The sequence below is a fragment of the Aedes aegypti genome, chromosome 1 (assembly GCF_002204515.2).
Source record: "Aedes aegypti strain LVP_AGWG chromosome 1, AaegL5.0 Primary Assembly, whole genome shotgun sequence".
NCBI classification, from domain to species: Eukaryota; Metazoa; Arthropoda; class Insecta; order Diptera; family Culicidae; genus Aedes; species Aedes aegypti.
In genome coordinates this window covers 177,950,929-177,978,528 of record NC_035107.1, presented here as the reverse complement: position 1 = coordinate 177,978,528, position 27,600 = coordinate 177,950,929, and the positions used below count along the sequence as shown (strand labels likewise).

Genomic DNA, 27,600 nt, shown 5'->3' with positions numbered 1-27,600 from the left:
TTAATATCACATTATTTAATTGTATAGAGACCTTTTATCTGACTCTAGTTGGTAACAGCTGCTGTAACGTATGACGTAGCATTGAGGACTTTGATCCTGCTTGTTAGTTGCTTGATATGGTGTTCATTATCCACTGGCGGTAGAAAGAGATTTTTGTGTACACGTCTGGATAGTTCTTGAAAGCGCATCCGGATCCAAACGATGTGATGCCAACCAGAATCCATGGGCCGTGTTTGGTAATTCGACACTGCAGTGGACCGCCAGAGTCACCCTAAAACGACAGTAATTTTGCATCAGTTGGCGAGTATGAGTTATCAAGATGAATAGATCGACTTAAAAAGTTTTAAACCAGAAAACACAACATATTCAAATGAATATGTCTGTAAAAGTAACAAATGTTAAAAAATTATAAATAAGAAGACAATAAACTCAAAACAAACATCCATTTGCTTATATAACTTGATTATAAACCATAGAAAGAGAAAGCGTTGAAAAAGCATAACTGTATGGACCAGTGTACGAGTTCACTAATCTGACCTTTGAGCGGTGCCAATTGAACTTGTTACCATGGTCACGTAAAGAACACGACACCACTTAAACACGGATGGGATATCTACACAGTACCGCTAGTAGACAGTCGAGCAGTTATAAAACATCTATGTTTCTGGAGATATCAACAGCTTATGTGACCCTATCCAAGAAATTGTAACCATAGCGACAAGGAACAAGATTGATACTAGTCAACGACCAACACGAAACGATTAGTTCGATGAAGAGCGCCAGAGAGTGACAGACGTAAAGTATGCAACTTTAAGTCTCTCATTTTCTTCGACTTATTAAGGGTTCGATAGTTCAACATTGTAGCGCTGCAGGAAGCTTGCTTGATTGAAAAGGGTCGATAGTACGAACAGGTACATATTCCCGGCTTGAGCTGCAGCTTTGTGAACCAAACGTAACCGAGAGTAGCTGACAGGTACGTTCTGGCTCATGGCTATACGAGTGGTGAGTGCCTACCTACCTTTTTTTTTTTTTTTTTTTTTCCTTCTAAGCAATGGGGGGATAATCTGCTCAACAGACTCCGGACCGAGGTCCGGGAGTGTGGGGTTGGGGACCATTTACTACGTACAAGCAGTAAACAGGACTACACCCCCGACCCACTAAACCATTTCCATTGCCGCCAAACCCTTCGTCTCTCCGGGACCACCAAGAAGGCATTGCTTCGGAGAGGGGCTATTGCACATCGCATCCTCCAGGTTAGCTGCGTAGCCATGCAGCAACGAACATCGATGACACGCTTATGGGGGTCCACCAAGGTAGCATGCTGGCGCATTGCCAGCTTCCCGGGTGGTCCTCACCTCCCGTTGTCCGCTGAAGGCGGGCAGGGTCGACCACTAAGCCCGCGCCCAGCTGCACCGCAGGTATCAAGAACTGATACTGCGGGCTTCGCAATTTGACCTACTGAAGGCTCAGGCCCTATCAGCTAGCACGAGCTGGGATTGCTGACGAAGGGGCCTCCACCTGCCCCGAACAACCAGAGGCTCGTATCCACCCAGTAGGCCGGCGCCACGACAGCAGCGCTACCAGGATGTTCTCCCCGCGGCCACTTAATCGCTGTAAGGGTCGATTTCGACCGTAGGGCACCGGTATGACCTACGTAGCCGACTGCGAACCCTTGGACCACCTGTTGATTAGCGTCTGCACTAGTCACTCCTCGAGTCCACACGCCACCTCCTTTGGAGTTCCGAGACGATGTGGGTGATAGCCGATGAAACGGCATTCCAGCCAAGCTCGTCTGCACACATCCTCTGGACCAAATTGTCCGGAGTCGTGTCCCGACCGCATGTGGCAAACATGCGGTCACGCATTGTGCGGAAACGCGGGCACACGAACAAAACGTGTTCCGCCGTTTCCTCTAAACCTGCACAAACTGGACATTCGGGAGAACCCGCATGACCGAAACGGTGTAGATATTGTCTAAAGCATCCATGACCCGAAAGGACCTGTGTTAGGTGGAATGTTAGTTCCCCATGGCGCCTATTGACCCAGATATCTAACCTCGGAATCAACCTGTGAGTCCACACTCCCTTGGTGGAACTGTCCCACGCACGCTGCCATTTGACCATGGAGGCCAGTCTGGCAGTCCTGCGTATGCCTCTTGTGCCGCGCATTTCGAAGCACTCTATGTCTTCCATGATAAGGATACCAATAGGCATCATACCGGTGATGACACAAAGTGCATCGTGTGACACGGTACGGTACGCGCTCGCAACCCTCAGGCACATTAGCCTATAAGTACTCTCTAGCTTGCTACGGTAGCTATCGGTACTCAAAGCCGTGCCCCAAGCCGGGCCACCATACCTCAGTATGGACGAGGCGACACTGGCCAGAAGCTTACGCTTGCTGGCGTACACCGCAGAGCTATTGGACATCATCCGGGACAGTGCCACAATAGCTGTGGAGGCTCTCTTGCAGGCATAATCGACATGGCTACCGAAGGTAAGCTTGTCGTCGATCATCACCCCCAAGTGTTTGACGGAGCGCTTCGAAGTGATTGTGCAGTCGCCTACACTGATCACCGCTTGCTGCACCGACTTTCGGTTGTTGACAACAACTGCCTCCGTTTTGTGGTGAGCCAATTCCAGTTTCCTGGAGCTCATCCACTCCTCCACAATTGCGATCGAGTGGGCTGCAGTCAATTCCACTTCTTCGATCGATTCACCGTAGACCTCCAGCGTAATATCGTCGGCAAAGCCAACGATGACCACACCCGCCGGGAATTTTAATCTCAACACCTCGTCGTACATGACATTCCATAACACCGGACCCAGGATGGAACCTTGCGGGACTCCTGAGGTTATGTGAAAGCACTTCCGACCCACCTCTGTGTCATAGACTAATACCCGATTCTGGAAGTAACTTCCGAGAATCTTGTACAGGTACTCGGGTATCCCCAGACGCAGGAGCGCATCGGCAATAGCCGCCCAACTGGCACTATTAAATGCATTCCTTACATCCAGAGTCACTACTGCGCAGTAGCGAATACCCCTCCTCTTACGCTGGAGTGCTATCTCAGCGGTTTTCTTAACCGCCAGAATAGCGTCTACAGTGGACCTCCCTTTCCGGAAGCCGAACTGGTTGCCTGAGAGACCATTTACACCCTCGGTGTACCTCGACAGTCTGTTGAGGATGATCTTCTCGAGCACTTTCCCCACCGTGTCAATCAAGCATATTGGTCTATACGCCGACGGGTCACCGGGTGGTTTCCCCGCCTTTGGCAATAGTACCAGGCTCTGCCTCTTCCACGCATCTGGAAATACTCCCTCGTCCAGGCATATCTGCATAGCAGATCTGAACATACCGGGAGCCTCCAAGATTGCGACTTTGAGGGCCAGGTTTGGAACTCCGTCCGGACCTGGTGCCTTCCCCATGCTTAGGGATTTTGCAATCCCTACAAGTTCCTCATCAGTTACTCTATCCTCATCGCCAGCCCCAATCCCCGGCTGTCCTACAAAAGGAGGCCATGGGCTAGGGTTGTGGCGCGGGAAGAGCCCCTCGATGATCCCCTCCAGCATCTGTGGAGACTGCTCCGTAGGAGCAATTGCACCTCTTGTCTTCGCCATTACGATCCTGTAGGCATCACCCCACGGGTTCGCGTTGGCACTCTGACAGAGTCCCTCGAAGCAGGCCTTTTTGCTTGCCCTTATCTCAGACTTCAGCGCGACTTTGGCAGCGGTGAACACCGCCCGTCGTTCTTCACGCTCCTGCTCGGTACGTGCTCGCTGCATCCGTCTCCTGGCCCGTAGGCAGGCACGGCGCAGGTTTGCAATAGCTTGAGTCCACCAGTATGTCGGTGGTCTCCCATTCCTAGGGTGGACTTTTCTAGGCATGGTCGCATCGCATGCACGCGTAAGCACCGCTACCAGTTCGTCCCCGCTTAGGCCGAGTAGGTTACGCTCACGGCGGAGCGCCTCCCTAAGTACTTCATCATCGAAGTACGATGTCTTCCACCTACGAGGGCTTGGCCTTGACCTAGCCGCTTCCTCAACCCGCTGCCTGCTGTTGTTGTAGTCGATACTGTAGCGAACCGCCAGGTGGTCGCTGTGAGTGTAGGCATCGTCTACCCTCCAGTTCGAACTACTCGTTAGGCCAGGACTACAAAAAGTAACGTCGATAATCGACTCCGCTCCGTTACGGCTGAAGGTACTTTTGGCACCAACATTAGCCAGATCGACATCTAGCACGGCCAGTGCCTCTAGCAGGATTTGACCTCGCTGGTTCGTGTTACGGCTTCCCCATTCCACGGCCCAGGCATTGAAGTCACCCGCTATTACAACTGGCCTTCGCCCTGTCAGCGCGGTCGTCATGCAGTCCAGCATCTGCGTGAACCGCTCGGTCGACCAACTCGGAGGCGCATAGCAGCTACAGAAGAGGACCCCGTTTACTTTGGCGATCACGAAGCCCTCGTAGGTAGTAGACACCAACTGCTGGACAGGGTATTTACCCGTTGTCCATATCGCCGCCATTTTTCCGGATCCATCCACGACCCAGTTGCCGTTGCCGGCGGGTACTCGGTATGGGTCCGATATGATGGCGATGTCCGTCCCCCACTCAGCAACTGCCTACCTACCTAATGAGTCCCATATGCATCACTCTGGCAGAGGGCATAGCATGCTACCAGCAAATGGATACATGCATACATACATACATACAATGGAATGTGAGGAACACCATCAGAATGGATTCAATGGCGAGGTGGCAGCAGGAGTGCAATAATTCGGAGAAAGGAAGGTGTCATTCCTAACGTGTCGTTGTGGACGATCAGAAAGCATGGAGAAGTTAACTGCTTCTTGATCCAGTTTTTGCAGGCCATGGATGCTTCCGGAAATATATGCACAGATTCGGTCACGCAGAATCTCCACATTGTCCGGTCTATCCAAATATCGAGGAGTCCCCGGAGCATGTTATATTCGACTGCCCTTAATTCAGGGATACATGAAGCGAGATGATGTCAGAAACCGCAACATGTGCCAGCATAAAAGCACTTGGAATGCGGTGAACAGATGGATAATGCAGATTATTTCGTTTCTGTAAAGGAGATGGCGTGAAGACCGGAGAGCTCCAGCCGCGATTGGAGAAGGCTGAATCTTTCGTCGGGGACTAGATTGAGTAGAGCGCGCGTAGCGTAGTATCGGTAATAAGTCGTCGGTGCGCCTGCGAACCGAAAGTCACTCTCCAACCGGAATTGCAGAAACGACCTTGGCACTTGACCGTCCAACGTCGAGTCGGAGTAGACTGAGTCCACCGCCAGGGTCTAGCTGAGAAATGCGTATATGATCGTCGGGAAGCTTCCCACCACCAGAATCGCAGGACCGACCTTGGCATCTGTCCGGATAGCATCGGTTCGGGAGATCTTCCACCGCCGGGGAAATCTTCGTCGGAGTAAGATAGATCCACCGCTGAGGACTACTCTGAGTAGTACGAGCATATCACCGGTACTCCACCGGCCAGTATCGAAGCATGAAGAAGCGCGTAGCCGGAGTAGGCTAGCGCTACCGTCGGAGACCAGGCCAAGTAGCATCAATCGTTTTCCCAGACAACCAGAAATCGCATGAAAGTTCATGTTACAACTCGTTTATTCATACTAATTACATCAAACTCACAAAACACCGTTGATGAACTCGTCAGGTTGATGAGCTTCCTCGCACAAAACTCTTCTTTTCTGAGTTCATTTGTACATGTTGTTTCGTCCCGTACACTCGTACAAAGTAAGTCGAATCAATCCGTAGCAGCTGTCAAATCGACATTTGTTATCATAAGTTAAGTCGCATATGATCACAGGTTAGTTCGGTGGAATATTTATACACTCGCATTGTATGTTATTATTCATCACATAATATATGCACGCATATCGCCTCCACTTTTGTACGTAGAAGGTCTTTTCGCGACATCTTATAAGTGAAATGTTGCACATACAAAGCCTCCAGGTGATTTCGTTATACGTACATTTTGGTTGTCTGGGTTGAGCCGTCGGGGCGCCAGTGAACTGGAAGTCATCCTCTAACCGGAATCGCTCGTCGTCCAACTGCCAACCAGGAGAGCTCGAACAGCAGCAGTGGAGAATGAGTCGTCGTAGATCAACGAAATGCACATGGGCGTCCAGTAGAAGTTCAATAGAGCTCTGATACGAGCCCTGCCCAAGGGAAGTATGCGTCGTCAGACAGAAAGCTATCCAAAGCCCCGTTGAGATCTTCAACCGTCATTTGGGCAAAACGAGTAGTCACAGACACCAAAATGTAGTGAACAGCGTTTTCGACGACATTATACCATCTACCAGATTTGCGGAAACAGAAATGAGCTGGGCATAGCTTCTATCGTGAAGGGCAAAAGCAGAGGCGCGTGATTGGGTAATGATCAATTGTTAACAGAATGTGCAAGTTGAGGCCATTTCTTCAATATGAGCAATATCAACGTGCACAGCCCTCACCTAGCAAAGGACGATGACGATAAGGACGTTTTCTACGCGCAGCTGTAACGTGAATACGACAACGGAACAAGCCATGATGTCAAAATCGTTATCGGAGATCTTAACGCTCAGGTTGACCATCAGAAGGAATTCGTACCGATTACAGAGAAGATCAGCGCTCACCAGCTTACGATCGAAAACAGCCTAAGCCTACTTTCAGCACAGTGTCCCGTTTCGAAACACCTTGAGACACTTAACAGACAGAATCACACATTGACCACGTTGTGATTGATGGAAGACACTTATCGACGTCAGAATCTATCGCGGCGCAAACATTGATTAAGATTGCAACCTTGTGATGGTTGAAGTACGCCAAAAACTTTCTGTTGAGAACAGCATTCGGTACCGACGTCAGGCACGGTACAATCTGGAACGACTCAAGCTATCCGAGGTCACAACTGATTATACGCAAAGCCATGAAACAGCGTTGTCGAATAAAGGAGAGCTCATCGAAGCTCCTCTTGAGGAGTGCTGGAGTAGTGTCAAAGCATCCATTAACAACGCAACAGAAGGTGCCATTGGGTTCGTGGAAATCAATCGACGAAATGGCAGGTTTGTCAAGACGCTTTTGGACGAGTAGAATGCAGCAAGGTATCCGTCAAAATGTGGAACGATACCACAAGAAACGAATGCAGCGAACCCATCTATTCCGGGATAAAAAAGTGTCGCCTGCAAAAGTTGGAGTGCAAAGAGATGGAGCAGCTTTATCAATGTATCCGGCAAAGGCTTTGTGCCTTGAGACGAAATGAGCCGGGACAAGGATGGACGAACGAGTGGTTATTGAAAAGTGGAAGAGGCCTAACGATGAACACCTGAATGACACAGAAAAGAAAAACCAAGGCAGCAGGATGAATGACTTCAACCGTACGGTGGATGAGGGAGATGTGCCAAATCCTAGAATAAGTGGAGTTAAGAAACAGCTCAAGAATAACAAAGCAGCTGGGAAGGTTGGTATTGGAGTAAAACTTACACTGCGGAACACGATTTTGTCTCAAGCACGAAAATACCACTATTTACTTAATTAAGGGTTGCTGAATCTATTGCCATTTACAGAAATATCATAGCAGTCTAGTTTTTGAGATATTGGCTGTTGAAAATGTCAATTTTGACTATTTCAGCCAACTTGCATGCAAGTTTTCCAGCTTGTATTACAATTTATTTGCTTAATTTGCATCAGAACTCGAACTTCATGTGCATAACAATACTTATCATCGATGTTTATGATACTTCCGATGCTCAAAAGTTATTTTTTGTTGGTTTAGAAAAGTTTTGTATTTTGCCATATAAGAGAAACGAAGAATTTCGTATGGAGACTGCAAGCATGTTGAAAAAATCGATTTAACCTCAATTTAATCGTGCAATTTAAATCAAATTATATCTGAAACGAAAGATAAAGTCCTATTATGCATGCTTGGTAGATTAGTTCATTATATTTTTTGATAAATTATTGTTTAAATTTTATGTAAACATCAATGAAACCAGTGTTTTATACAACTTTGGCGACCTGTAGCTAAAAATTGTGACGTGCTGGAACATTTCTGAGAACATCATCAGATTCAGCAACCCCAAATTTACTAGAGACACATAATTCGATTCTTGAGACACGCAAAAGTGTCATTTTTGTTACGCTGTGTTATCAAAAGAGGCCCAGACAGGTTTGGCTAATAGCTGAACATGGCGTACTATTTGTATCTCGTGCAGCTGAAAGAATAAAATAGACCTTTTTGCGGGGTCTACAGGAGGCTAAAGCTCAGCAACTACCTTCTCATGGTACTGGCTGGGGTACGAGCAACCTTAGAAAAAATCGGGTAACCAATCCCGGTGTAAACTTTGGTCGTATGCTGAATTTGGTTGTATAATGCTTCTGCAAACCTGGAGCGTCTGTACTCCATGTTAGGAGCCAGTGATGCATTTTAACGCGTTCAGTTCGCGTTCCAGTTGATCAAGTAGGCTTGCTCATTGTTCGGTTCAAAAATTTGAACCCTCGAGAGCCAGAAAAGTGAACGCAGATTGTTTTGACACATTTCACGCCATCTTATCATGCTAAAGTTGATTTTAAGGTTCAAAGTAAGAAAAAACAAATTGATTGATGATAAAATTGAATGTATCATTAATTCAAGAAATATTGCCTAGGTAAAACATTAAATTCAGGCTTCAATTACAATTGTAATGATTTGCGATCTGAACGGGCCGTTCGAGGGCAGTGGCATGCTCTGGCTCGAGAGTTCAGAGTTTACTGTGTTCTCGTGCAAAAATTGAACATGCTCCGTTCATTTTTGGCTCACGTTCAGTTCAAAATGCATCACTGTTAGGAGCGGCTCAACACAGTGTCTGATCCCCATGTCAGGGGCGGCTATTCATCGTCCGAGTGTCAGAGAAGGGCTTCAAGCTAGCTGAACGGTGCACTATGGCCCTCAAAACATTTTGAGGGAGTGGTCCTCCGGAAATCTAGGGGGTTAGTATCAGGCCCTGCAAGTCAGCCGTCAAAACATCAAGCAAGCAATAATCAACGAGAGAATACGAACCGGGACAATCGGCGAAGACCACAGCGACGTAAAGGGACTAGCGATTGGAAGCTCGGTACGTGGAACTGCAAATCAATCAACTTCATCGGAAGCACACGCATACTCGCCAATGTGCTGGAAAACCGCGGATTCGACATCGTAGCAGGAGGTATGTTGGAAAAGATCCATGATGCGAACGTTTAGAGATAACCATACCATCCACCAGAACTGCGACAACACATAAGAGCTGGGAGCAACTTTCATAGTGTTTGCCCATGTGCTCTTGGGGATTAGAGCTACGTTGATACTGTGAGATACATTCATTAGCTACAGCTTTGCCGAAGACTGTTTTCAAATAATTAGTTATTGAGTTATAAAACTTTGGCTACAATAAATGACATGTTCTGCAGGCGTCACTGGATATATGCAGTGAAATATAGTGGCCATGATTTGCGAGTGCTATCTTTCGCGCCAGATGTAGCAATGTTACCTGTTCAGAAGTTACATGAGCACTGTTGAAGAATTTGCGATTGGGTATAAATCCATTACCAAATCTCTGAGACGTCCAATTTGAAAACGGTCTTCAGCGAAGTTGTAGATGATGCATGTATCTCACAGTATCAATCCCTAAGAGTACATGGGCAAACACTGTGACCTATTGAAACAATTGCTTGCTTTTCGCATAGTAATTCTCATATAAATTTTGAAGGGCTTGTGCAGTCTCAGTTTTCACCCGCATGAACTCAAATTTTGGGAGGACACTCAGAATTTGATCAAGAATCGAATGAGCGGTATGAAGCTTAAACGATTTTTTGAACCACTCTAGTGAACAGTGCTCAAAGAAGTCCTGCTTTTTGAAGTTTTTGATCGACATGATGAATTCAGGAGAATCAAATAGTCACTCGGCATACTAGTTCAATGAGGTAAATAACAATCTCCGTAAAAGATTGAAGCATACAGGAAACGGCAACAAAGCTTTAAAACTAGAATCATTTAGGAAGAAAAACAAGTAGTGCTGCGAGGTCCTTTCCTAATCGTGAAAACAAGCTGTTGCAAGAGAACGTGGAATGTTACAGGAGGAATCAGAAATAGCAGACCAGCATATTTCAATAGAAAAGACGTCATATGAAGGAAGCAAATTGATGCATGATGTGCAGGTCTCAACAAACGAGGAAGTTTTATCAAATCCTCAACGCATCGTTCAAAGGCTTCATGCCGCGAGTTAAGAGAATTTCCACAGTTGTTAACTGAGAGCTTTTTGATAATACATTTTAAATGAAAGGACGGCCTAGCGAATGTATTGGACATCACACAAACTTTTTGTTTTTTGCTCTTGGGTACAGAAAAAAAACTTAATTTTAGTTTAATATACTCATTTGAGAATGTGTTATGAATATAAATCTCTTAAATACTAAGTATTTGAACTAATAGTTACCACACAGGTGCCACCAGTCCCGTCTACGTTTCCTGCACAAAGATGGCCTCGATGCAGTTTGATGAAATCTCCGTATGCCTCTTCACACCTAAATAAGCAGAAAGAAAACGATTCATGCAAAAACGCATGGACCACTATTATCACAAAAACACAACCATTGACAAGGGAAAAAAATAGCTATTGATGAAACGTGCATACAAAATCGATTGTATGCATTTTCAAATAAAAGTGCACAGCTTTGGGACCAAAGCTTGGAAAACAAACGTAAAACAATACTTTTTACTACTCTGGATGGGGGCCTTCGTCTGCAGCAGGATGTCAGTTAATTCATCATCGATTGTCGACTTGCCCCAACCTGTTGCGAGGCAGTCTACGTACTGGGATGTATCGGGCATGGCACTGAATCCCATTCCGGAGCTTTGCTGGTCCGTGCCGAACTCGTTCCGGTAGTTATCATTCCGATAGAAGGCCCCATGGGTAAATTTATCGTTACGCCGTCGTTTGGCGCCGTGTCGAGTCCCACGACGAATCCCATCGTCATCGTCGTCATCACCATTATCGGATCCATCGGTTTCGCTGTTGTCATCATCGAAATCGGCCGTCTGGTACAGGCGACGTCCCCTTCGGTTCGTTTTCGGGCCTCTTTTGGGCTTGGTGGAATTCCCCCTGTTCATCAGGTGTTCTCGTATCAGAGTGCTCACCACTACCTGTGCGATGATACCCCATTAGGCATAAATACGTTAGCCATACGGACGTTTGCCATTCAGACGATTCCCATAAAGTACAATTGCTATAAAACTTATTTCACAAGAAGACGTTCCCGACTATCAGATCATATCAAAATTATAGCACAAATAAATCATATTGAGTTATAAATATCTCCCATTGATAAAATTTGATGTATTATTTTTCCAATAATTCATAACAAAATTATATCAGAACGTATTAGAATTCATTGTATAACATCATGTTGCAAAATGTTATAACAATTCTTATTACAATCTTGTTATAACTGAAACAGAATTTGAGCTACATTCATCATTATAACAAAATTATATCACTGGTTGTTATGAAAACAGGACATGCACTCAATCGTCCGTATGGTAACCATCCGTATGGCAAACGTATTTATGCCTTTTTTCCCGTCCCCTACCTGTGCTGTTCGAGGTCGACGAGGCAGCTCCCCCAGGAGCCGTAACCGCCGCAGGTAGTTGTCCTCCCGCTCCGGAAGCGGTTCTGGAAAGTTTGGCTCGGTGTCGAAATTGTCCTCTTTGCTCCCATCTCCGCTCGTTGGTGAACTTCCTCCAGTGTTACCGATATCCGGTGGGCGGCCAAGATAGTCGTAGTAAAATAGCTGGCCTGTACCAGGTTTTGATTTCGATCTATCTAGCTCCGGCCGCGGATCGTTGACCAATGTGTTGACTTTGATATCGGCAAATGGGAGGCAAATTTTTTTCACCCTTGTGTTAGGGGCAATGTTGGCCGGTCTGTTCAACTTCAAGAGCACTGAAATGAAGGAAGAAAGTTTTTATGTATGAAAGGCTTTGCAGGACTAGTGCGGTGATGTGGACACCTAAAGAGTTGTTCTTAACATATCGGTAACTCGCTGACATATATGTACGTGAGAACTGTTTGCTGACCTGCTCACATAATGTTTGATCAAAACTGTCGGCACACATTGATTGATAGAAACATGTATACAATACACCTCGTAAAATGAACATTTTTATATATTGCCTAACGCACGTCTTCTTCTTAGAATTTGCTAAAGGACAACTGTTGGTCGCGCCACGTCTACCAGCAACCTTAATACACCCCTGACTGTACCAAGAGATAACGCTAGCCACACCGGTCGATCGATGGAGGATCGTCTGTCTAAGGACGGTCACAGTAGAGGTCATAACGAACAATAATGAACTGTACATGCATAAAACAAATGAAATTCAGTGAAATTGGTTGCTAAAAATTTGTTGCTCCTACTTAAAACTAGATTTAGTTCTACATACAATCTAATTTTCGTTATACTGTTTGCCTAAAGGGTAAAAGTGATAAACTATTAGCCTAGTGTGAATTGAACTTAATTTTCTACTATTTACAAATAGGAATTGAACTACGAGTTTGAGAATTCTATGCAGTTTATATTAGTGCTTTCTTAAATAATCTACGAGGTAAAAAGAGACTGGCACAACACAATGTAAAATTACTAATTATGACTAAATTTATTAAGGTTACTATACATTTATTGGAAAACTACAAACTACTGAATTGTTGGGTGATAGCGAGAAGTACTGAAGTAGGTATTAGGTACAGATCTTGTAACCTTAAACTAATGTCTTCTTCTTGTGCTGCAGGAATTTTGTAACTGGATTAATAAACTTCCATTTCACAAAATTGGGATTTTCGTCTTCTATCGCCAACAAATTACAAAATTCTTCAGTAGACTAAGGAATGGCGAGCAAACATTCCAGCGGTAGCTCCCATGGCCGACGGGATGCCGGTACACAAGGCGGTGTAACCGATGTAGGTGATGCGAATAGTAGCATCAAGAACCATCCGGAGCAAATTCAGCCGGAGACGACAGGACAATTACAGTTGGAGAATGCTGTCCAGCCAAGTACACCTGCAGCGCAAGGACAGACAGTACCACAGACGGTAATCCATCAAAGAAGTATGTCTCAGTCGGAGGTAGTCGCTGAATCTCTTCCTCGCCAACAGCAGCAGGTAATCCCCACCGAAGTGGTGAGTACCGAAAAGGGAGCTATTCATAAGTCTCGTGGAATACAACCCTTAGCTATGAAAAATAAAGATTTAGCTGAGGTTCCCCATATCCCCCCTGTCAACGTGCCTCTCAGACGAAATCCCCCGCGCCGCGTCCGCGAAAAGATCTTGAGCAGTTGCGGGCTATGCACCGAGGCAGACGACGACAGAATGGTCCAGTGTGACGATTGCGAAACTTGGTACCACTTCGAGTGCGTCGACGTAAATGAATCAATCGCCGAAATCAGTTGGTTGTGCCCCGGATGTGCCTACGTGACGGTTATAAAGACCCCAAGTAATAACCGAATATCACAGTGTGCTCCAGGAACTTCACGAAACAACCAGCGTTCGAATCCAGCTCCCAGAGATGCCGCTTCGAACAGGTCGGTTGGTAAATCCAGTAGGCGCAGTGACACTAAAAGAAGAATCGAGCTGCAACTACAAAAACTTGAAGAAGAGAAGACATTGCAGTTGAAGTATCTGGAACAGAAATACAGTTTGTTGGAAGAGCTAGAGAATGAAAGTTCACCTGCGGCAAGCGAAATAAATTCGTTTGTCGACAACGCAACGAAAGTGGAACAATGGATGGCTGACACGGCTAACTGCGGCGATGATTCTGGCCTTGTCGACGTCAACGTAGTAGATGAAGCCGGTTTGAACTACTCTTCGGGCGAAGAGGCAGAACCGGAGTCCAGAGTGAAGTTTTCCGAAGTGCAAGCACACTCTTCCACAAGACTCACAAAATCTAGAATACCGAACAGAACTTTTGATTTGCATATTCCGTTCTCACACCCCTCCCGTGAAGAAACGGTCTCAAATTATCAGCAAATGCAGCGTGCACAATCCACCGGTCGTACGGAAATTCCGTTTTCACACCCTCCACGTGAAGCAATGGTTCAAACCTACCAGCGAATGCCGCGTCACCAAACCACCGGTCGGTCAGAAGTCCACTTTCAAGCCGCAAACCATAGAGAAGCTGCAGCCTATAGGAACCCACAGAATTTCATTCCACAACAAGGTTCTACTCCAGTCCACCAGTCAAGGTCTATGGATCCCGCGGTGATGAACGATAATGAGGATATCGTCTGCTCCCTGAATCGCAGCCAGATGGCCGCGAGACAAGCCGTTTCGAAGGACCTGCCGGAGTTTAGTGGAAATCCAGAAGACTGGCCGCTATTCTTTTCGATCTTCAATTCGTCCACTCAGCTATGTGGATTTTCAAATGAAGAAAATATGCTAAGGCTTCGAAAGTGCCTCACAGGCAAAGCCTTGGATGCAGTCAAGTGCCGCCTACTTCATCCCTCCAACGTACAAGGAGTAATGACCACTCTCAAGATGCTTTACGGGAGGCCCGAAACGATTATACAAGCCATTGTTCGGAAAATCCGCTCGCTACAGTCTCCAAACATCGAAAGGCTGGATACCGTAATCCAGTTTGCGCTAAACGTCGAGAATTTAGTCGCAACAGTCGAAGCATGTGAAATAGGCGATTTCATGTATAATGCATCCCTGAGATACGAGCTGGTGGAACAACTGCCACCAACCCTAAAGCTAGATTGGGCAAAAAATTCCCGCAACAACCCAAGTCCCAACTTGTTGGACTTCAGCTTATGGTTGCGGTCCATTGCGGAGGATGCTAGCGCTGTATCTATTTCTGTTGGCAGTGAATATCGTTCCAGGGCCGGAAAAAAGGACGGTTACTTGAATCTTCACGCTGAAGAGGAGCCAATGGGTAATAAGTCAAATGCTCAAACGACTCAGAAATCTACCAAAGAAGTTATTCGAGAATGCGTGGGATGCAAAGGAAGCTGCACAACTCTTGCGCAGTGTGAACGCTTCAAGGAACTTGGATGTGACTCTAGATGGGCGGTAATAAGGGAGTTCAAGATATGTCGAAAGTGTCTGAGACAACATAACGGACCCTGTAAGCAGCGAAAAGAGTGCGGAACGGACGGCTGTTCATTCCTGCATCACCCTCTACTACATAGCGACAGGAAGCAGTCGACGGGTTCAAACCCTATGTCAGCAGCAACGCCCGCGCAGTCCCAGAGCAATCCGACAACCAATACAAGTCCGACCTGCAACGTACATCAAGCACAGTCTGAAATCTTGTTTAGAATCGTCCCGGTTCTCCTTCATGGCCCATCGAAGACGCTGAAAACATATGCTTTCGTAGACGACGGGTCTGAACTCACGTTGATGGAGCAAGAATTGGCTAACGAGCTTGGAGTACAGGGGCCGAAAAAGTCTCTATGCTTGCGATGGACTGGAGGAACCAATCGAACGGAAGGTCTCTCTCAAGTAGTAAGCCTCCAGGTTTCAAGCATTACTAATCCCACCAACAAATTCGAGCTTTCAGCTGTACATACTGTCGGAAATCTGCAGCTTCGACCGCAAACACTTCTGGTTCCCGAAATGCAGAAAAAATATCGCCATCTTGACGGTTTGCCACTAGAGTCGTATCAAGAAGTAAGCCCTCGTCTCCTCATAGGTTTGGACAATGCCAGTTTGGGAAATGTGATGAAATGTCGCGAAGGAAAGCTAAACGAGCCCATAGCGATCAAGACGCGACTTGGATGGACAATATATGGAAGCTGCTCCAGGGATACAAACGCATCTGCTCAGATCAATCATCACAGCGTAGAACTTCGCCAGTGTGACTGTAAATCGGACGAGGATCTGCACGATACCATGAAGCAGTATTTCTCGTTAGAAAGCTTAGGAATCAGCAAGCCGAACCAACTATTGCTTTCCAATGAAGACCGCAGGGCAAATGATTTGCTGGAAACATTGACCAGACGTACTAACGGACGATATGAATCGGGCCTTCTATGGCGATACGATAACGTCCGACTCCCAGACAGTAGACCTATGGCCCTAAGACGTTGGGAGTGCCTAGACCGTCGTATGCAAAAGGATCGTCAACTTGCTCAGGCTCTAACCGAGAAAGTAAACGACTACTTAGCCAAGGGTTACATCAGGAAACTTTCTACAGAAGAACTTGAGACACGCCACGCCCGAATCTGGTATCTTCCGATGTTTCCCGTTGTAAATCCTAACAAGCCGGGCAAGACAAGGCTTGTCTGGGATGCTGCAGCTACTTCTCATGGAGTTTCTCTAAATTCCGTCCTCTTGAAAGGACCCGACCAGTTAACTTCTCTTCTATCTGTTTTGATTCGGTTTCGTGAGTTTCGGGTGGCAGTCTCAGGAGACATCCGCGAGATGTACCACCAAGTCCAAATAAGGCCAGCAGATCAGCACTGTCAACGTTTCCTTTGGAAAGAGAACGAGACTGATTCATCTCCGAGTACCTACGTTATGCAAGTAATGTCTTTCGGGGCGTGTTGTTCGCCCAGTGTCGCTCAGTACGTCAAAAACACCCATGCAATGAAATATGAGCACAACTACCCCGAAGCAGTCCACGCCATCATTCACCAGCACTATGTTGATGATATGCTGATCAGCGCTGAAACGGAGGATAAGGCGATACAACTAGCGGATGAAGTGAAAAAGATCCACGAATCCGGAGGCTTCGAGATGCGAAATTGGGTCTCGAACTCAACGACGGTTGTTGCAGCGCTAGAAGGAGAGGGGGCTAAGGAGAAAAGCATGAGCATTGGGGAGGCCAATACCAATGAAAAGGTTCTTGGAATGTGGTGGGATACTTCGTCGGATTGCTTCATGTTCAAACTGTCCGCCCGCCACGATGCTACGCTGTTGTCGGGCTGCAAAAGACCTACGAAACGCGAGGTTTTACGCACATTAATGATGGTGTTTGACCCACTCGGGTTAATCAGCCACTTCCTGATGTTTTTGCGAACACTTTTGCAAGAGATCTGGAGATCATCCGTCGACTGGGACGAACAAATTCACGACACTCATTTCGAAAAGTGGCTTTCATGGCTGCGAATTCTTCCTCAAGTGGCAAGTATCCGGATACCTAGATGTTACCGTTCCGTTACGTCCTTGGAAACAGGCGGAATAGTCCAAATGCATACATTTGTAGACGCCAGCGAAAATGGTTTCGCGGCAGCCGTATACCTGAGGTTCGAAGAAGGGAGTATTGTGGAGTGCTCACTGGCGGGAGCGAAAACCAGAGTTGCACCACTAAAATTTATATCGATACCACGTTCCGAACTACAAGCTGCAGTCATAGGAGTACGACTGGCGGACACTATACTTGGATCTCTCACTACCAAAGTTCAGAAGCGCTTTTTCTGGACTGATTCCAGAGACGTAATGTGTTGGCTTCATTCGGACCATCGACGGTATAGCCAGTATGTGGGAGTACGAATCAGCGAAATTCTGGACACAACAAATCTCGGTGATTGGCGTTGGGTACCAACGAAGCTAAATGTTGCGGACGAAGGGACTAAATGGAAGGGCACTCTAGACCTGACAAATTCTAGCCGGTGGTTTCGTGGACCCGAGTTTCTCTGGAAACCGGAAGAAGAATGGCCCGCATCATCACAGTCTGTTCAAGTCACCAACACAGAGCTTCGCCCTTACTTGAACCTTCATATTAAGACCCTCGAACCGATCGTTAATGTGGCTCGCTTCAGCAGGTGGTCTAGATTATTGAAAACTACAGCATACGTGTGCAGAGCTATCAAAAATTTGCAGCGAAGTATTCGGAAAACTTCTCGAACGACCGGACCACTCATTCGCGAAGAACTAGTCAGAGCCGAAAGCTATCTGTATCAGATAGCCCAAAGAAGCACATATGATGAAGAGATCTTGGCGATGTCTTCGAATCCATCAGGACAAATTTCCAAAAGTAGCCCTCTTTTCCGACTTTGTCCTTTCATGGATGAAAAAGGGGTTCTGCGGATCCGTGGACGAACAAATGCTTGCCAGTTTATAGATAGTAGCATCGTCAATCCTATCATTCTTCCTCGTGAGCACGGTATCACAAGACTTCTGGTATTTGACGTTCATCAGAAATTTCTGCACCAAAATCACGAGACAGCAATAAATGAATTGAAACAGCGCTATTACATTCCTCGAGTTAAAGCTGTCTACAAATCGGTACGCAAGAACTGCCAATTCTGCAAAAACGAACGAATTCGTCCCTGCGCGCCGCTGATGGGTGACTTACCATCTTGCCGCCTTGCTGTCTACAGCCGTCCATTCAGTCATATGGGGGTGGACTACTTCGGCCCCATGACGGTTTCCATTGGTCGCCGAACAGAGAAACGCTGGGGCGTCTTAGTCACTTGTCTTACTGTGCGTGCCGTCCATTTGGAAGTTGCGCACTCATTATCTGCCGACTCTTGTATTATGGCTCTTCGCAACGTAATCGCTAGGAGGGGTGTACCGGTCGCCATATACAGTGACCGTGGAACGAATTTTGTGGGGTCCAATACAGAACTGAAAGCCGCTCTCGAGGTGTTGGATCAAGAACAGCTCATAAAGGAATTCACCACAACGCACACGAAATGGAGTTTCATACCTCCTTTGTCTCCTCATATGGGCGGGGCATGGGAGAGATTAGTCCAAACTGTGAAACAGAATCTTGGCAGGCTGCGTTCGAATAGGAGGCTAACTGAAGAAACGTTGAGAAGCATGCTGATAGAAGTTGAGCAAATCGTAAATTCAAGGCCGCTGACCGATATTCCCCTTGACGACGATCAATCTCCTGTACTGACGCCGAACCATTTCATTATGGGGTCATCCAATGGACTACCGCCGTGGACCTGTTTCGATGATAACCCCGTATCATTGAAGGAAAACTGGCGCTTGTCCCAGATCATGGCAAACCAGTTTTGGAAACAGTGGCTCCATGACTATCTACCATCTTTAACTCGTAGAGCTAAATGGTTTACGGAAGTGAAGCCTATCGAGATCAACGACATCGTGGTAATTGTGGACGAACGTCTCCCTCGCAATTGCTGGCCAAAAGGACGAGTGATTGCTACTAAGGTAGCACAGGATGGCCAGGTCAGGGGAGCTACAGTACAGACGATTAGCGGAATATATGAACGACCTGCGGTTAAGCTCGCTGTACTAGACGTTGGCGTAAGAGGAAATGCTACTCAGATGGGTCTTCGGTGCATTAAAGGGGGGAGTGTTGGTCGCGCCACGTCTACCAGCAACCTTAATACACCCCTGACTGTACCAAGAGATAACGCTAGCCACACCGGTCGATCGATGGAGGATCGTCTGTCTAAGGACGGTCACAGTAGAGGTCATAACGAACAATAATGAACTGTACATGCATAAAACAAATGAAATTCAGTGAAATTGGTTGCTAAAAATTTGTTGCTCCTACTTAAAACTAGATTTAGTTCTACATACAATCTAATTTTCGTTATACTGTTTGCCTAAAGGGTAAAAGTGATAAACTATTAGCCTAGTGTGAATTGAACTTAATTTTCTACTATTTACAAATAGGAATTGAACTACGAGTTTGAGAATTCTATGCAGTTTATATTAGTGCTTTCTTAAATAATCTACGAGGTAAAAAGAGACTGGCACAACACAATGTAAAATTACTAATTATGACTAAATTTATTAAGGTTACTATACATTTATTGGAAAACTACAAACTACTGAATTGTTGGGTGATAGCGAGAAGTACTGAAGTAGGTATTAGGTACAGATCTTGTAACCTTAAACTAATGTCTTCTTCTTGTGCTGCAGGAATTTTGTAACTGGATTAATAAACTTCCATTTCACAAAATTGGGATTTTCGTCTTCTATCGCCAACAACAACCATAACGAAATTTATGTTTTCGTTCGGTAAAACTTTTTTTACTGAAGAAGGGTTGTTGCCTAGTGAGAGCAAATGAAGCAATTTAGCTGGTACACAGTCAAATTTACAGTTTTAAGTTGGAAATCGTGTTATATCCTCTATGGTTATACTGATACTCTGTGAGCATAACATTACATCTTCAAGTTTTGTGCCCAATTGTAATCATTAAAATTTATCAACCACATGTATGAAAAAAATCACAAGCGACAGCTTTTGACTTCATGTGATAATCTCGTAATTATGAACCTGAGAAGCAATGTGAGAAAAGCAGTGGAGAAAACTCATCCTTTCGGCGCAGATTCAACGTAGCGAATTGTAGCCCATCAAGTAAGCAAGTATGTGCTCATGCTTAACATTCAAGACTACCCCGCGAGAATATTGCGAAAAGGCTTTTTTTTACACATGTGTGAACGATATACATACTACACAAGAATAGATGCGTGTGCTATGCCGTTTTTGTTAGAAATAAATTCTAATTTTCGCGAAATTCCGTTTTATTCCGTTTGTTTCCAATTTTCCGCGGAGATATTTTTACAATTTGACGAAACGAAACGAAATCGTAAAATAAAAATTCCGCTTGTATGAGTTCCATGGAATTCCGCGGAATTTCATTTCGAAGGGTGTTTAACGGAATCATTCGGTATTTCGCATACCCTTACGCAGGCATTGCAGAATTCGCTCTCATTTGAGTATGAAGCACGATCAAAGCAAGTAAAGAAAAACATCCCATCTGTTGCGTTCCACGATCGTCAATGTATCGCAAGTTGTAACAAGTCTTATAAATAGAAGCAGCGAGCGAGAGCCCCAAAGAGAGAGCGATGATAAAATCCATTTTTCTCGCTTGTTTACCGTTGGGGATAGGTGTTTTTCTTTACTGGCACGATAAACAATCCACGAACTTCCAATAGCAATAGTGTCCCCCAGGATTGGAGCATGTTTAGAGGGGTTTTATCATGCACTACTATCCCCCCAATCTGATCAAAGTTGTAGCAGTATACGATAAACAGTCTTTTTTTTGAGCATTTTGAGAATGTCGTGCTTAGCGCTTGGGGTCACCATACAAATTTGATTTATTTATTTTTGCAATATTATTATAATGATTCTGTGAAATATTTTGAGAATGTATCTGTAACAGTACCTTCGATTGGCGGAGCAAAAAATCTTGAATTTTTACACCATATAACCAATAATCTATAATAATTGTCCATCGACATAAGTGACCACTACAACTCCCTCCGAAAGATCCGCAAACTGTTCGTTAAAATTATCCTGGATCACCGAGCGTTTTTTTTTTCAAACATGGCAAAGATCATAACTATAGAACATAATTTGAATGGTTCATGGACTTAGGTGTCTATAAACCACCTAGATCACCGAGGGGTATTGCAAACTTATTAAAACTCATTATTATACAACATAGAAGATGGTTTTGATTGTTCAAAGACAAAAGTCAAGGCAAGACATTCGGAAGATCTAAATAAAACTACGTGAGTCTAGGTTGATTTTACAAGATGATCATTTTTACGATTGTTCCAGACCCTTGTAAGGGCTTCGAAGTGGAATATAGATTCATGAACAATCCAAATCATGCGGAACGCTTCATAATTATGTGATATGTTTGGAAAAAACCGCAATGGTGCAGGATGATTTTCAGGAAATGACCATTTGTACGGATGTTCCGGATCTTCCAGAGGTTGTTATAGTGACCACTCAGGTCTATAAACAATTCAAATAATCTATTACTTTCTAAAATAAGGAATCCAGATTAGTTTGCAAAAAACCACATCTGTCTTAAATTATTTAAAATGGTCAAAAAAATTTTTTACGGATGTTCTTGTTTTTTCACCGGAGAACCAGGTTGTTTACCATTATGCCAAGTAATCCCCAACATGTGTGTGACAATCCCTTCACTAAGTCCGATAAGATTTGGGTTGCTAGCCAACTAGTTAGTTCAAAAACCATAGCTATTTGATCAGCTTTTAGTGAAGAACGAGTAAAAACGTGACATATTTACATCTCACAAAAACGGGGAAAGTTTCAGCGATAAAAGCCCGTACAACTATTTTCTTCCACCAAAAGCCAAGGTAAGGTAAGGTCGTCATGGAAATTTACGGGTTTAATTAACGAAACGCGACACCATAACTTTACGGCTTGCGTAACTTTTCAAAGAATGGTCTGGTTTTTTTTCTTGACGAGTACGAAGAGAATGCGAAGTCTAAGAGTTCTATAAGAAGTATTCATTTCAAAATGTTAAAAATAAGGGAGTGTTCGTAACAATAATGTGACTATTTGAAAAAAAAAAAACGTTTTCAAAGAATCACTATTTCGTTTGAAAAAACTAAACCTGGACAAAACAATTTCATCAAATACATCACGGTGTGTTTCGTAGAACAAGTTTATTACAAAAAAATAGGTAAGTCTGAAACTTCTCCACAATAAAGTTTAGGTTTCTCGCGTTAATTTGCTGCTAAAACCAAAATAATCGATCGGGGGGTCCAGAGTAATTTTTTTTTGTTTGACTTCGAGAGACTTGCACATATGTTTGAATTTGCCTATCTATGTGTTTATGTACATTAGGGCAGTTCAAAATTAAAAAATGTTTGAGAATTCAATCTCACATATGTTCCTTACTATCCTTACTATAAAAATAGTGTTCTGTGAAATTTGCAGCTTTCTAGGTGGTGATTTAAGGTGGCCCAAAGACAATGTAGGTTTATATGGAAATTACTATGAAGAAATTTTGAGGTACGTTCCAAACACGCTTGTACTGTAATGTAAGTACAAACTTATTATCCCATTGTAAAAGCTCTTTCTTAAAACCATAATAAAGAAATTTGCTGAAGAGAGAAATTCAATTCGACAGATAGCAGAAGAGGTATTCATGAGTTTGTTTGCTATTATTTAGCTTAACCCCTCTACCGGCAGCTTCATTTTTTCAGCACAAAAATATATTTGAATCGTGATAACTTTTTTGTTTCTCAATATTTTTCCACCATTTTTTCACAACTTCTCAAAAAATTCTTCTACTTTTGGAAACTATGTCGGTATTGACCATTGGTCAACTGGTTTTAAAAATATTTCGGTGTTCCTTGGGGGACCGACACTTCCCATATAAAATTTCAATATGATGTTTTAAGAAATTTTCAAGATCTCGTTACGGCTAGAGTGGTACCAAAAATATAAAAGCTCATTGCTCAAAAACAGTTACACCAATTTGTTTAATTTCTTCACAATAGACTTTCATCAAAGTTCAGTTTTGAAAAGCGAATAACCGAATATGAGAAAAAATCTGTAGCCAAAGATAATTACGAGAGTTATGGCTATGCGTCGGTCCCCCAAGGAATTTTGGATTATCTCCGAATATAGATGACCTATGCTCAAAACCGATACAGATTCTGAAAATATGAAAGTTTTTTGAGAAGTTGTGGACATTTTTTTCAAAAATATTGAGAAACAAAAAAGTTATCGCGATTTGAATATTTCGAAAATATGAAGCTGCCGGTAGATGGGTTAATATGGGGTTAAAGTACTGCTAATAAGTAAAAAAATCACAAACCCAATTTAGCCTCATGATGTTAGTTTCTGATCTTTTCATAAGCACTGTGCCATTAAGAAAATAACATAAAAAATATAAGATTTTAAACTTCTCAAATACCATCCAAATTAGCGTATTTTTCAGCATCATGGGGCAAGTATATTACATGCCTTATAACAAGGTTTATCACATGCGAAGCCCTCTACTAGTTAATTCGAATAACTGAAATTGTGTTGTTTGAAAAACGGATAAGTCACTTTTGTATCTAGGGGTCATGCACAAATTACGTCACGCTCCAAGGGGGGGGAAGGGGGTTAAGCCATGCGTGACAAGCCTTACAAAATTATCGGATGACTCGAGAAGCAGACAACCGGTAACTCACTGGTCACTCGCTGGTGGCGACTAATCAATAAAATGTTCAACGCAAAAGGTTGTCAGGTTCTCAAGATACAAATCTACAAACAAGCTCTTGAAAATTTGAGGTTTGATATCGATGCATCTTCACCTATTAAAAATATTTCCTAATAACTTCTTACATCATTATGACCAATTCAAGTACGGTATTTTAAGATTTTTCGTGGACAATAACTAAAATGACGTTTGAGACAGTTTTGCAATTATGCGTATATCATATGTCATATATGCCTATTACAGCTCTTTTGAGCAAGAACAACTTTACCTTCCAAGCCAAGGTGTTCAAATTGTTTGATCTTGCAGTTTGTCCCGCATCTATGTTCAACGCAATGTGTGTCGCTACAAAAACACATATCCATGAATAATTCACACAAAATAAAAAAAAATGTTCTGGACCCCCCGACCGATTATTTTGATTTTGGTCGCAAATGAAAGAGCAAAGTCTAATTGTTTTTAGTTCGAAATTTCAGACTTACCTATTTTTTTGTAATAAAGTTCATCCACAAAGACACCGTGACATACAAACGTATTGTCTTTCATGTTCTGCATAGCTTTGGAAATATTTCAGTGTTCTGAAATTTTGGTATCTTGGCGTAGATGTGCGTGGCATGTGTCTAATATTTGGTGCACCATTCACTTCAGAAATCCTTCTACTTTCTATATGTGCAGTAGTATTTTGAAGTTTCAACAACATTCTTGCTAAAATCACGTCGTAATATTACTACATAAGACATGCTTTTGGAAATCCAGATTATCACCGATATTAGGAGGCCATAGTTGATCTCTGTAGATGCACATCAGAACAACATTAATTTTCCCCTAAGAGAGAGGAGATAGCTGGATTAGATTGCGATCTCAAGCGAACATGTTACCAACTGTCACTGGAAAATCGCACATTAGAAGGGCAGAGTGTGAAAAACCGTCAAAATTCAAGAAAACGTAATTAAAATTTGTAGGTGTTTTTCGATGGTTCCACATTTCAAAAAGTTGAATATCTAAATATATTTGTGTGTTGGTAAACAGCTATTGTTTTGTTACATTCATATCCTTTTTCATAGTAAACAAAAAGAAGTGCATATGATTTCGAACAAATTAAGTTCATCTGACCGTTGTGCACAACCCGAAAAATAAAGAAATAAGTCAAAGAAGGCAAGAAAACATGCCAATTGTCAGTGAGCTGTCTTCTCTCTATCAAGTTAACCCGACCAGAACTAAAATCGGTCAACAATTGACTAATTTACCAATTTTGGAAATTGGACAAATTTGTGTCTTTCCCAGTTATTTTGACAGCCCCCTGTACTTGTTCTGTATCTATATTGTATTGTTATTATGATACTATTTATTGTTCAATGAGCAGTCCCACAGTTACTAACTGAGAGTTTTCTGGCATGTACGATGATACTGTATGCCCAGGGAAGTCAAGGAAAATTCCGTTACGAAAAGATTCTGGCCCGACCGGGAATCGAACCCAGCCATCTTCAGCATGGCTTTGATTCGTGGCCGTGAAATCTAACTACTCGGCTGAGGAAGGCCCCTATTCCAACCACTATGTTTCTAATAAAGCATTAGACCATTGGACCTCAGGTATTCGAAACAAACAATTACTCAAAGTAGACAAGAGAAAGTTGATTATTATTAGCTGATTCTTAACTGTGTCCATCAAATGCTCATACCAAGATCGTGCTTGAAATTGTGATACTTGTCATGCAGGATGATCTTGTCGACTGGAATCCGCTGCTCATATCCGGATTCATGTGACCTGTCGTATTCGCCTAGCACTACTGTCCATAGCGGAGGCAGAGGTAAGTTGAACAAATCGCTGAAATTATTGAAAAGTATCAAAATCAAATGGTGTCACTCTGAAACAAAAATTATGACTACTTATGAATACAGTGAGCCGCCGACAGCACCCAGTTTCGATCGATGAGCACTCCACCACACCAGTGTCCTATAAAACCATAGGAGGGATGCATCAATTCTAGTGAAACCTGCCAAGGGTACTGGCCTTCCAGAGTCGGAATTCCGTGCATAATCTTTGGATTTCGGTTGGCCTCATCCGGATCGCTTTCCATATCTGGTGGTTGCTGTTCTGAAGAGCTTTCCGAAGTTCTGTTGTACAAACTGCTCCAATCGTTGTGGTTTGCAAAGTTGCTGCTGCGAGGTTGTCGGCGAGAGGTTCGAACTCCGCAATCTAAAAATAATAAAAAAGCATATGGAAATTACTGTTGGAGACTAATTGTAAAATGTGAGATAATTAACTATGCAAGGAGAACTCAAGCGGTTTTTAGTGAAAACTATTCACTGATGGTAAGTATTACTCTAATAATGAGGAAGGTCACTTGAGTAAGATTCATGGATATATATATATATATACACTTCCGTGCATAAGTTTGGGTACACCCCCTAAAACCATAGTAAAGTGTTTTGTCCATATATCTGTGATTACACGTCCAATTGAGGGATTCCACGGAGGCATGCAAGTCGATTCTGATCGACCATTTCAAAAATATCTGAAACTTTGCACAGTTTTTCAGTTCCATCTAAATCGTCATTTTCCGATATCAAATCTTCAAGTTGAGTCACGACTAACTTTTCAAAAGGGTGTATGTGAAAATGGTTCAAAAATATTCAAAAAGCTGCACAGCAAAAACGGTTCGTTCGATTGTTAGACAACTAAAGAAACAAAGTTAGACAACTAAATAAAGATTCCAAAAAAATACACACGGTAAAAAAAAATTTTGTTTGCATTAAAAAACATCATTTTTGTCACAAAAACTCAAATATCTCAAAACCCTATCGGAATACCAACGTAATTTTTTGAGGGAAAACGGTCCATTATATTAGCTATCTACCATAAAAATTTGGTGATGGTAAGCCAATAAACAAGGGGCCCAGATAGCCGTAGCGGTAAACGCGCAGCTATTCAGCTAGACCAAGCTGAGGGTCGTGGGTTCGAATCCCACCGGTCGAGGATCTTTTCGGGTTGGAAATTTTCTCGACTTCCCAGGGCATAAAGTATCATCGTACCTGCCACACGATATACGCATGCAAAAATGGTCATTGGCATAGTAAGCTCTCAGTTAATAACTGTGGAAGTGCTCACAAGAACACTAAGCTGAGAAGCAGGCTCTGTCCCAGTGGAGACGTAACGCCAGAAAGAAGAAGAAGCCAATAAACAAAAAAGTTATGACATTTCAAATATTTCACAAATTTGACACTTAGTGAAATTTTTTTTTTTTTCATTGTTATTTTTTTTTAGGACCGCAGTTTGTTGCTGAATTTTTTGTTAAGGGTACCACATGAGGTTAACAAGTTGTTTTCATGATATTTTATTTAATTATTCATAACTATTATAGCATCTATTAGAAAGTTAGACGCGATCCAGTGTTGTGATCTAAAGTCTTGATAGTGTCATATTTTTTATTGTACGTAACTGAAGAAAAATTCTCTCAATAGTGTTGAAACCTTTTGATAAAAGAAACCTATAAGAAATCTAATATTGAAGACAAAAGCTACAAAAAAAGTTTTCTATACAGGTATACGACTAGTTTACCTGCAAAAAGTTTACCTCGTAGAGAACAAGGCGGGTCTATACCCAGGTGATCTAGTATACGTAAAGCAGGTCGGTTTTCTCGGCGCTGGTTATCTCCACAAAGTTAAAATCTGATTACACCTGGG

At 43.5% G+C, this 27,600-nt stretch overlaps 1 protein-coding gene across 1 annotated transcript; it reads right to left on the bottom strand.

The window, feature by feature from the left end:
• LOC110679488 lies at positions 1-26,158 on the bottom strand. The gene is made up of 6 exons (XM_021854252.1): positions 25,804-26,158; positions 25,596-25,741; positions 11,616-11,968; positions 10,739-11,169; positions 10,463-10,550; positions 1-271 (listed from the first exon to the last, which is right to left on the bottom strand). Exons 1-6 carry the CDS (start codon positions 25,992-25,994, stop codon positions 104-106), a joined length of 1,377 nt encoding a protein of 458 aa, XP_021709944.1. The 5' UTR covers positions 25,995-26,158; the 3' UTR covers positions 1-103.
• Positions 26,159-27,600: the final 1,442 nt, after the last annotated feature.

Excerpts from the sequence above, each read along its gene's own strand:
- LOC110679488 (XM_021854252.1), bottom strand. The coding sequence starts at position 25,994 with ATGGAAAGCGATCCGGATGAGGCCAACCGAAATCCAAAGATTATGCAC. Across the intron at positions 11,969-25,595 it reads CAATTTCAAGCACGATCTTG|TGCTCTTGAAGTTGAACAGA; the intron begins GTATGAGCATTT and ends CCTTCATTTCAG. Across the intron at positions 11,170-11,615 it reads GTCGACCTCGAACAGCACAG|GTAGTGGTGAGCACTCTGAT; the intron begins GTAGGGGACGGG and ends ATCATCGCACAG.